General features: G+C 44.0%; 1 protein-coding gene and 2 non-coding genes across 3 annotated transcripts; all 3 read left to right on the forward strand.

Annotated features, from left to right (window-relative positions):
* Positions 1 to 58: 58 nt before the first annotated feature.
* On the forward strand, positions 59 to 131 carry trnak-cuu (transfer RNA lysine (anticodon CUU)). The gene has a single exon. It is a non-coding gene; the product is annotated as a tRNA-Lys (tRNA).
* Positions 132 to 2213: 2082 nt separating this feature from the next.
* Positions 2214 to 2287, forward strand: trnan-guu (transfer RNA asparagine (anticodon GUU)). The gene has a single exon. It is a non-coding gene; the product is annotated as a tRNA-Asn (tRNA).
* A 6709-nt stretch (positions 2288 to 8996) lies between these two features.
* On the forward strand, positions 8997 to 11372 carry LOC130222185 (uncharacterized). Its single transcript, XM_056454822.1, has 5 exons — positions 8997 to 9089; positions 9176 to 9385; positions 9601 to 10365; positions 10475 to 10579; positions 10689 to 11372. The coding sequence occupies exons 3-4, from the start codon at positions 9673 to 9675 to the stop codon at positions 10574 to 10576; spliced, it is 795 nt and encodes a 264-aa protein (XP_056310797.1). The 5' UTR covers positions 8997 to 9089; positions 9176 to 9385; positions 9601 to 9672; the 3' UTR covers positions 10577 to 10579; positions 10689 to 11372.
* The last annotated feature ends 529 nt before the right edge of the window (positions 11373 to 11901 follow it).

The following is an 11901-nucleotide window of genomic DNA, read 5'->3' on the forward strand; positions in this document are numbered from 1 at the left end:
CTTTACACAGGTAGGGAAGGTATTGATCAAAACAGTGACTAGAATTAACGCATCAGAAGCCCGGCTAGCTCAGTCGGTAGAGCATGAGACTCTTAATCTCAGGGTCGTGGGTTCGAGCCCCACGTTGGGCGTTTTTCTCTCTCTTTTCGGCAGCTTTCAATTGGATTCTTCGAGCATACCTATTGAGACAAAGTTCAGCATTTCTACTACAGCTGGGTTGCTCTCGAAGTCTCTGTGGCGCAATTGGTTAGCGCGTTTGGCTGTTAACCGAAAGGTTGGTGGTTCAAGCCCACCCAGGGAAGATTTAAGCCTTTCTCTGCCTAGCAACTGCTAACACCTGCACTGGGCTTAGATCCTGGGGCACGTGCTGTCTGGCGTTACAAGATGACATCAGGATTTAGCAGAAGTTTGTTGGCCAGTGCCTGGATCGGCAAAGTTACTTATTCCAGTTGACTTAAAATCGGCATCAAACTTTACACAGGTAGGGAAGGTATTGATCAAAACAGTGACTAGAATGAGTTTCTCACTAGCCCGGCTAGCTCAGTCGGGTGAGCATGAGACACTTAATCTCAGTGACGTTAGTTCAAGCCTCACGCTGGGTGTTTCTGTTACCTTTCTCTCTCTCTTTTCGGCAGCTTTCATTTGGGTTCATCCAGCCGACCAAGTGAGACAAAGTTCTGTTTTCTACCACAGTTGGTATATTTAGTCTGAGTCTCTGTGGCACAATCGGTTAGTGCGTTCGGCTGTTAACCAAAAGGTTGTTGCTTTGAGCCCATCCAGGGACGAACGAAGGCCTTTGCTGCCTTGCAACTGCTAACACGTGCACCGGGCAATGATCCTGGGCCACGTGCTGTCTGGCGTTAAAAGATAACTTCAGGATTTAGCAGAAGTTTGTTATCCAGTGCCTGGGTTGGCCAATTTTTTTTATTCCAGTTGACTTGAAAAAAACATTAAACTTTACACAGGTAGGGAAGGTATTGATCAAAACAGTGACTTCTCTTGAATGAGCATCTCACAAGCCCTGTCTGGCGTTACAAGATTCCAGTTGACTTAAAATCGGCAATCGGTTAGCATGTTCGGCAGCTTTCATTTGGGTTCATCCAGCAGACCAAGTGAGACAAAGTTCTGGTTTCTACCACAGTTGGTATATTTAGTCTGAGTCTCTGTGGCACAATCGGTTAGTGCGTTCGGCTGTTAACCAAAAGGTTGTTGCTTTGAGCCCATCCAGGGACGAACGAAGGCCTTTGCTGCCTTGCAACTGCTAACATGTGCACCGGGCAATGATCCTGGGCCACGTGCTGTCTGGCGTTACAAGATAACATTAAAAACATTAAACTTTACACAGGTAGGGAAGGTATTGATCAAAACAGTGACTTTCTCTTGAATGAGCATCTCACAAGCCCTGTCTGGCGTTACAAGATGACATCAGGATTTAGCAGAAGTTTGTTGTCCAGTGCCTCTATTGGCCAATTTACTTATTCCAGTTGACTTAAAATCAGCATCAAACTTTACACAGGTAGGGAAGGTATTGATAAAAACAGTGACTAGAATGAGTATCTCACAAGCTCGGCTACCTCAGACGGGAGAGCATGAGACACTTAATCTCAGTGACGTGGGTTTGAGCCCTACGTTGGCTGTTTCTGTTACCTTTCTCTCTCTTTTCGGCAGCTTTCATTTGGATTCATCCTGCAGACCAAGTGAGACAAAGTTCAGGTTTTCTACAACAGTCGGTTTGGTGTTTGAGTCTCAGTGGGGTAATCGGTTAGCATGTTCGGCTCTTAACCCAAAGCTTGGTGGTTCGAGCCCACCCAGGGAAGGATGAATGCTTTTGCTGCCTTGCAACTGCTAACACGTGCACCGGGCAATGATCCTGGGCCACGTGCTGTCTGGCGTTACAAGATGACATCAGGATTTAGCAGAAGTTTGTTGTCCAGTGCCTGGATCGGCCAAGTTACTTATTCCAGTTGACTTAAAATCAGCATCAAACTTTACACAGGTAGGGAAGGTATTGATCAAAACAGTGACTAGAATGAACGCATCAGAAGCCCGGCTAGCTCAGTCGGTAGAGCATGAGACTCTTAATCTCAGTGTCGTGGGTTTGAGCCCCACGATGGGCGTTTTTCTCTCTCTTTTCGGCAGCTTTCAATTGGATTCTTCGAGCATACCTATTGAGACAAAGTTCAGCATTTCTACTACAGTTGTGCTGCTCTGAAGTCTCTGTGGCGCAATTGGTTAGCGCGTTCGGCTGTTAACCGAAAGGTTGGTGGTTCAAGCCCACTCAGGGACGAATTAAGCTTTTCTCTGCCTTGCAACTGCTAACACGTGCACCGGGCAATGATCCTGGGCCACGTGCTGTCTGGCGTTACAAGATGACATCAGGATTTAGCAGATGTTTGTTGTCCAGTGCCTAGATAGACCAAGTTACTGATTCCAGTTGACTTAAAATCAGCATCAAGTGACTTTCTCTTGAATGAGCATCTCTCAAGCCTGGCTAGCTCAGTTTGTAGCGCATGAGACTCTTAATCTCAGGCTTGTGGTTTTGAGCCCCAAGTTGGGTGTTTCTGTTACCTTTCTCTCTTTTTCGGCAGCTTTCATTTGGATTCATTGAGCATACCTATCGAGACAAAGTTCAGCATTTATACCACAGTTAGATTAGTTAGTCTGAGTCTCTGTGGTGCAATCAGTTAGCGCGATCGGCTGTTAACTGAAATGTTGGTGGTTAGAGCCCACCCCGGGATGAACTAATCTTTTCTCTGCCTTGCAACTGCTAACACGTGCACTGGGCAATGATCCTGGGCCACGTGCTGTGTAGCGTTACAAGTTGACATCAGGATTCAGTAGAAGTTTGTTGTCCAGTGCCTGTATCGGCCAAGTTACTGATTCCAGTTGACTTAAAAACAGCATCAAACTCTACACAGGTAGGGAAGGTATTGATCAAAACAGTGACTAGAATGAGAGTATTAGAAGCCTGGCTAGCTCAGTCGGTAGAGCATGAGACTCTTAATCTCAGGGTTGTGGGTTTGAGCTGCATGTTTCTGTTACCTTTCTCTCTCTCTCTTTTCGGCAGCTTTTATTTGGATTTACCTGGATACCTATCATGACAAAGTTCAGCATTTCTACCACAGTTGGATTGATTAGTCTGAGTCTCTGTGGCGCTACCTGGATCAGGATCGTCTGTCTCGGTCTCCCTCCTCGTCCAATCGTTGCGCTCGCTCTCCATTGTGAGAATGGATGGGAGCCAATCGCTGCTCTCGCTCTCCATTGTGAGAATGGATGAGAGCCAATCGCGTCGCGTGCAAATGATTATATGCACATCATCATATAACCGATCAAGGTAAGTTATTTTTGTCAACGTCTATATCTACTGATAGAAGTTGTTTTGTCGATTGTAGTCTTTTGTTATGTCAGTCTTGGCCTCCTAATGCTGATTTATAATTTTATGACAAGAACTTTAACAAAAGTCACCCTAAATTCACGTGCATGGTGTCAAAGGTCACGACCCCGCAAACTGTTTAACATTACATACTTTTGATACAGTTGCAGAAATCATTGATTTTGTTCGAACGTGTCTTTAAATTATTAACTGTATCTATATATACATGCATATATACTGTATATACAGTTGTTTGGATGTGTTTATCAAAACGTTTCTCGACGCGTCAAAATAAAGTTTACACAAAAATATAGGCTTTTTCTGCTAAATATTCATTAGCTAAATGAATTGTAAGAATAAATTAAAAGCTGTAATTGCCTGCCTTTTGTTGCTAAATGTTTATTATGTTTGTATGATTTATAACTGTTACTACAATGGTGTACCCATAAATGATAATGCTACTAAATGATAATTAGCTATATGAATTATAGTTATTTATAACTAATGTGTTACGGTCATTCTACTGTGAATAATAAAAATGTCTGTCTTTTGAACCTAAATGTTTATTATAATGTTTACTATTGTGTTATCGTGTTATAATTACCCATCTGATAACATTATCAACTAGATATTAAAGTTTGAGGACAAACTTTATGGTGGCTTGAAAAGCCGAGTCTAAAAGTTTGAAGTCGTTTTAAAGTGTAAATAACTGAAGCAGTTTTTATGAAGTTTGAAACAGTCGGCATAGATAAGTACATTTATGTTAGCATGTTTCTAGTATAGATTGGCATGTTTCTTGGTAGGCAGTTGCTAGGTTGTTCTAAGTGCTTGCTAAGGTGTTGCTAGGTTGTTGCTAAGGTGTTGCAAGGTGGTTGCTAAGGTGTTGCTAGGTGGTTGCTAAGTTGTTGCTAGGCGGTTGCTATGGTATTCTAGGTCATTGTTAAGGTGTTGCTAGGTGGTTGCTAGGGTGTTCTGAGTGGTTGCTAAGGCGTTGCTAGGTTGTTGCTTGGCAGTTGCTAAAGTATTATGAGTGGTTGCTAGGCAGTTGCTAGCATAAATTAGCATGATTCTAGCATGAATTAGCATGTTACTAGCATGATTCTAGCATGAATTACCTTGTTACTAGCATGATTCTAGCATGAAATAGCATGTTACTAGCATGTTTCTAGCATGAATTAGCATGTTACTAGCATGATTCTAGCAAGAATTAGCATAATGTTAGCATGTTTCTAGCATGAAATAGCATGATTCTAGCATGAATTAGCATGTTATTAGCATGATTCCAGCATGAATTAGCATGTTACTAGCATGTTTCTAGCATGAATTAGCATGTTACTAGCATGGTTCTAGCATGAATTAGCATGTTACTAGCATGATTCTAGCATGAATTAGCATGTTACTAGCATGTTTCTAGCTTGAATTAGCATGTTGTTAGCATGATTCTAGCATGAATTACCTTGTTACTAGCATGATTCTAGCATGAAATAGCATGTTACTAGCATGTTTCTAGCATGAATTAGCATGTTACTAGCATGATTCTAGCAAGAATTAGCATAATGTTAGCATGTTTCTAGCATGAAATAGCATGATTCTAGCATGAATTAGCATGTTATTAGCATGATTCTAGCATGTCACTATCGTGTTGCTAGCACCTTTCTAGCAAGATTAGCATGTCAGTAGGAAGTTTAAACTGTTAGCATGTGTTAGAATAGCTAGTCACAGTCTTTGGGACAGTTGCTAGGGTGCTGAAATTGGTTGCTAGGGAGTGGCTAGTAAGTTTAAAGGTAATCAGTGATTGGCTGCGGGCTAGACTGAGTTGAATGAGGCCAAACTCTAGTCTGTAGGACAGTCTGATGCAGAGTTTTGAGCTCACAAAGGTTGATCCAATGTTAAGTCAATGACAGTCTTTTACAATGGAAGTCTATGGGACAGTTGCTAGGGTGCTGTAAGTGGTTGCTAGGGAGTGGCTAGTAAGTTAAAAAGTCATCAGTTATTTGCTGCTGGCTAGACTGAGTTAAATGAGTCCAGTTAGAAGTCTGTAGGACAGTCTGATGCAGAGTTATGAGCTCACAAAGTTTGACCCATTGTTAAGTCAATGGGACTTTTGGGATTTTTCTGGGTCGTTTTTCGGAAAACCCAAAGTTGGATCAGTTAGAAAAGATATAGCAACCCGAGTCAGACCAGTTTGAAGGTTTGACGAAAGTTTGAAGTATGTAGCTTGAAAGGCCTAGGAGGAGATACACTTAGAAATTAGTCTCAGAAGAAGAAGAAGAAGAAGAAGAAGAAGAAGAAGAAGAAGTTTAAGATAGATAACAGTATGCTGGCTTTTCAAGCCACCATAATTAATTATATATTTACATTTACATTTAGTCATTTAGCAGACGCTTTTATCCAAAGCGACTTACAAATGAGGACAAGGAAGCAATTTACACACCTATAAGAGCAGCAGTGAACAAGTGCTATAGACAAGTTTCAGGTGTGTAAAGTCTAAGAAGCAAAGCATTAGTACATTTTTTTTTTTTTTGAGAGAGAGAGAGAGAGAGAGAGAGAGAGAGAGAGAGAGAGAGAGAGAGAGAGAGAGAGAGAGAGAGAGAGAGGGCACAGTTAGTGGTATAGCCAGAGAGGCAGTTGCAGATTAGGAAGGAAAGTGGAGACTAAACAGTTGCGTTTTTAGTCGTTTCTTGAAGACAGCAAGTGACTCTGCTGTTCTGATGTAGTTAGGGAGTTCATTCCACCAACTGGGCAGATTGAATGTGAGAGTTCGGGAAAGTGATTTCTTCCCTCTTTGGGATGGAACAACGAGGCGACGTTCATTCACAGAACGCAAGTTTCTGGAGGGCACATATATCTGCAGAAGTGAGAGCAGATACGAAGGAGCAAAGCCAGAGGTCGCTTTGTAAGCAAACATCAGAGCTTTGTATTTGATGCGGGCAGCAACCGGCAGCCAGTGCAAACGGGTGTTTCTATTAATCTATTAATTATTTCATGTTTCTATTAATTAATATGTTTTTAGTACTATCCCTTTACCATAGCAGAGAAATTACCTGGGAAATGTGATCTTTCTTTCGCTTGTTTCAGGCAACAGGCTACAGTATTGTAATTAATGCACTTGTTAAGTTTTATTTACATTTTATGTTCAGATGAGCACTAAGCCAAAAAGCCACAAGGCCATGGGTGATGGGGAGTGGATGGCCAGGTTGAGAGTCTTTGCCAGCTCTGGTGTTTGGCCTTCTGGAGCAGGCAATCGACCAGCTCCAAGACGGAGGAAGTGGTATGACATTTATCAGAAGGTAAGGCAAAATTACTTATACTTCATGACATTATATGTAGTATGCAGATTGGTTGGCAATGGTGCAAACAATATCAGTGCTTTGACGTTAAAAACTCTTATCTCCTAATCATGAAAATAAATAACCATGGAATAGAAAAATAAGTACACAATGTCAAAAACAATAAATATGTGATTAAATTACATGAAGAATGTTTCTAAATAATGATATGATTAATTAAAGTATTCGAAGCAAAACACAGAGGTTAGAAAGAATCCTCAGATCTTTCAAATCTATCTTTTCAGATTGAGAAATGTCCCATGCATGCCCGCGGACAGACCACCCTCTTTGGGGAATCCAGGACCTGCAATTGTGGATTTCACACCACTAAGGTGATATACTAAAAAAGACTTTAATGATAATGCAACAAATATATATTTTTATTAGTGCTGTTATGCTTTTTCACTACATCTTTTTTTTTTTTTTTTGCAGCCTGCCACTTACACCCAGTCTCCCGCTGCACCACCACAGTCTGAGGCTTCAGGCACAGCTTCTGGCACCACTGGCCCACAGTCTGAGGCTTCAGACACAGCTTCTGGCGCCACTGGCCCACAGTCTGAGGCTTCAGACACAGCTCATGGCATCATTGGCCCACAGTCTGAGGCTTCAAACACTGCTCCTGGCACCACTGGTGCACAGTCTGAGGCTTCAGTGCCATGGTCTTTCCTAAGGCCCCCTCTAAGTTTGTCAATGGTGAATATTTTCTGTGTAATTAATGCTTGCTTAAAACCCTTTAGTATGTTTTTGACAGGATGTACATACCACTAGCTTCAGAATGTTTCTAGCATAGTCCTGCAGGTTAATGGTGTGGATGCCCTACCACCTGTGGAAGGTGAGGTTCTCCTGCCCAACTTGTGGCAAGAATCTGACAGGTTATGGTGTCCACAAGAGGGCTCGAAAGGTCCTGGACATTGACAGATACTACCTGATGTTGACTGAGACACTCAGGTGCACTGTGTGTTCTCTGAACTATCTGTCAACAAGTCAGATTGTCCGCGACCAACTTGACCTGCCACACCAGAAAATGTTCAGGCTGATTCTGACCCGCAAGTAAGTATAGCAGAGTAGAAAATGTGGTAGTTATGTAGACCCAAACCACTGACCCTCCAATAATTACCTGCAATTGATTACAGCGACAATGCGCATTTCAGGTATGCCTGTGACATCCGTGTCATAGGGTTGCTTTGGGACAGGACATTGGGCAACAGTCCGGCTCGACTGGTGAAGCAGCTGAGAGAAAACCATGGGGAGGAATGGCTGAAGAGGTTGGCACATTATCTTGGAGAGTGTGCTGACTTTGTTGATCGACCCAGCCTTTTTCCTGTGGCCTGCCAGGTGCCTCCAGAGCCCATCGACATCCCCACCAGTCGTTGGCTACTCTCAGTGTATGGCAGGGACATCCTCTCCAGGCTAGACCACATTAAGGCCAGCATCACATCCATCTTTGGGACTATATTAAAGATGGATTCTACCAAACAGGTAATGCATCACTGACTCTGTGTTAGGCTTGAATGTTTTGAATTGTTGGCTGTGATAAAATTCGAACATAAATGCTTTGCTACATTTATAAATTCCAGATCACAAAGAAGCTGGCTGGTCATGGACGGGGGACAGCGCTCTGGTTGACCTCCATTAGCAATGAGATTGGCCAGATTCTGAGCAGTGTCCTGACAGTGCAAGAGAGGCCAGGGCTGGACAGAATGGTGGCTGGTGTCATGGAGCGGTACCGCCAGGCAGCTGTTCCACCCCCAATGCTGCTCTATGTGGAATGTGGCTGCTGCATAAATGAGGGAGTGACCAGTAAGTTGCAAAATAAGTTTGGAGAATGGCCAGATCTTCACATAAGGCTGGACATCTGGCATTTTATGAGGCAGCTGGCTGTGGGCTGCACCACTGATGCCCATTCCCTATACCTCACCTTTATCGGATGCCTGTCTGCCTGTATCTTTGAGTGGGATGCAGGAGATCTCAGCCTGTTGCGGCAGGCAAAAAAAAAACAGCTGATGCAGGAGGGTGTGCCATCTATAAGTGATGACATGGTGGACAGAAGCATCACCAAAAAGGATCTTAGCCGTTACTGCCGCAGGAGGACACGTGGCGAGAAAGACACCATATGCCTGATTGAGAGGCTGCTGCAGGAACTCGGGGAAGCAAATGGGAGGGACCTTATGGGTGTGCCCTTAATGGATGAGGTGCACATGGAGCACATCTGGCGTGTTCAAAAACGTCATATCAAATGCATCCAGCATCCATGCAGCCTGGAGTGCCACTCTATATAGAGGTAGGCACCACCACAAAGTCTGGGGTCATTCTGACAAAGTATCGGTGTGCTAGACGGTCCACATCCCTGGAGTCTTTTCACTGCCACCTGAACAGGTTCATTCCAGGTTGGTATTTCACATGTGTGACCTTCTAAATAATTTTTAAAATGTAGAAAATTGTGCCTTTTTATTAATTTGCTTTTTTCTGCTAGGAACCAGTGCCAATGCACTGAATTTTCAACTATACCTCCTGGAAGGCCTGAACAGGTGGAACCAGGATCAAGGGACTGCGGCTGTGACCAGCAAGCCAGCATCCCTTCTCACATACTCCTGGCATATGGCCCACTCTGTCAACACCAACAGCCTGAAGGTGTTTGGTCGGGCTTTTATACCAACATTCAGGCCTCCTGCCCAATACACCGGTATGTCATACACTTATGTGCATAATACTTTTGGTTTGGGGGTGTTCACTGTTATTTATTTATTTTTTTTATTATTTGCATCACCAAAGCCAACCATGTGGTGAGTGGCAAATACAGAAGTCTAGATATTATTGAAAGTCTTTGTAGTATTATTATGGAATGCTTTAAATATGATAAGTCATAAATGTCTGTGTCTTTTTGTTCTCCATTTGTAGGAGAGCTGCTTGGTGTTGACTACCTCCTGAGTCAGACTGGACAGCCCATGGCATTAAACCCAGACTCAGGAAATGTTGGAGGATGTGGATGAAGGTGGGGAAGAAGATGAGGGCTTCGGGGAGGATGAAGTATATGATATAACTGTGCCAAGTCTCTCCGATGACCCAAACTTCTCCATCTCCTCCCACTTCCTGCCCACCTCTGAGCCCATTGCCATGACCCCAGCTGCTGTCTCTTCCATCCACCCAGCTGCCTCCACTGCCCTGGCAACTAACTCCTCTATCCATCCTCCAGCCTCCACCACCCTGGCAACTACCTCCTCTATCCATCCTCCAGCCTTCACCGACCTGGCTGCGACCTCCTCCATCCACCCTCCAGCCTCCACCACTCTGACTGCCACCTCCTCTGCTGTTTTTACCGGCCTGGCTGCTGCCTCCACTGACTATCCTGCTACTGTCTCCACCCAGTCTGCTGTCTCCACCGCCCTGGCTGTTGCCTCCACTGCCTATCCTGCTTCTGCCTCCACCCAGTCTGCTGTCTCCACTGCCCTGGATGCTGCTGCACGCTCCACCCAACCCCCTGCCTCCTCCATCCAGCATGCTTCCTCCTCCCAACCTGCTGCAATCACCATCTTCTCTGATGCCTCCTCCCAGCCTGTTGCCCACTCCACCCAACCTACTGAACCCTCCACCCAGCCTGATGCCTCTGCCACCCTGGTTGCTGCCTCCATGTTGCAGCAAAGCACATCGACATCTGAGTCTGGTGTATGTAAATATCTTGTAACCTATCTATGTTTACGCATCTACAATCTATGTTTTGTGCCTATGTTTGTTATGTGTGTGTGTATTATAATTATTATTTAAATTTTTTTAGGCTGTGGATGGCTCAGGTGTACCAGGTATGGACAGAGTGGACAGCCTGGCAGAGTATCTTGTGGACCTGAGGAATCAGCCCTCCCTTGTCCTCACCAACTAGCAGGTAAGGAATATAAACCCACTCTTTGTTCACTCTTTAACTTGTCATACTTGCTAACCTTTTGCACATTTTGCTTTCTCATTAGCATGTATTATCTGCTTTTTCTGCTTAGGTGAGCAATATTGTTGCTCTTTGGCAGAACCTGCTGGACTATGACAAGCAGAGGGTGGTGTTTGCAGCCAGGCATCAAGCAAAGCTGGACACAGGGAGGTTTAGGTCCCCAAAGAAGAGGCAGGAGTTTACCCCAGGAGTGGAGAGTTTGAAGAGGCATGCCCTGACCACCTCTGCTCCACTTGCACAGTGGCCAGATTGCTGTCGCTTGGTTGAGACTATTTTTTGTCAGGCTCTGTGCCATACATAGAACACCCAAAAAGAAGGGGACCGGCACAGTGTCGAGATGGGATCCCATCCTGGCAGACTACAGAAAAATCAGGTGCAGCATTCTGGCCAATGCTATAGTGATGAAGCAGACTAACCTTCAACTGGTGGATGTGAGTCACACCACCCTGGTACAGTGGCATAATAAAAAAGTTAAACAGCAGGACACTGCAGTTGTGATTGCAACTTCCAAGCCGCTTGTCTGTGGTGGCTGACCCCCTATTGCCTGCCAATGTGCGCCCCCCCATCTCCACCACCTCAGCAAGGCCCGGCTAACCAGTACCACTTGGCCAGTAGCACTGTGGGCCAGGCTAAACTAAAAAGAAAAAGGACCATTTTGTCAGACCCACCAGCTTTGCCACCTGCTCAGATGCAGCAAGCCCAACGGCAACTTATTCCTGCTCCACCACCAGGGACTCAACTGGTCATGCTGATGCCAGTGGCCTCACACGGGTCTATGATGGCTTCTGCTTCACCGGCTTTTGGGTTTGGCCTCCCTTCTGCCCCTCCTGCCATTCCATCCACACCTGGTACTGCTGTTGCTCCCGTTCGTAAACTGACCCGCAAAGTACAGTATAATACATGTAAGAAATGTGGGCAGTTTAGAACAGCGGAGACTGGACTCTGTAGAGGCCTTGCCGAAGAAGCAGTGGTTGGAAAGAATTAAAAAAGGAGAAAAATAATAAAAATGTTCCAGAAGACCTGGGCACTTCCTGAAGTGTTTATTTTTAATATTGACATTTAAATATTTTCAGGGGTCTTTTGTTTTACTTGTTGTTGTTTTTTACTTTAAATTATAATTTAAAAAAATGTAAATTTCTAATTTATTTGTTTTTATCATTTGTTTATTTGCACATTTTGTATTATTTTTATTTATTCCAAGAAACATTTATTTATGTAGACTGCTTTATTTATTTATGTGTGTAATTATTTTCTCTTCTTTTGCA

This window comes from Danio aesculapii, chromosome 4 (genome assembly GCF_903798145.1).
Source record: "Danio aesculapii chromosome 4, fDanAes4.1, whole genome shotgun sequence".
Taxonomy (NCBI): Eukaryota; Metazoa; Chordata; class Actinopteri; order Cypriniformes; family Danionidae; genus Danio; species Danio aesculapii.

Bases quoted from the DNA above. Each gene is read 5' to 3' on its own strand.
- LOC130222185 (XM_056454822.1), top strand. From the start codon at position 9,673: ATGTTGGAGGATGTGGATGAAGGTGGGGAAGAAGATGAGGGCTTCGGG. The intron at 10,366-10,474 runs GTATGTAAATAT...AAATTTTTTTAG, and splicing joins CATCGACATCTGAGTCTGGT to GCTGTGGATGGCTCAGGTGT.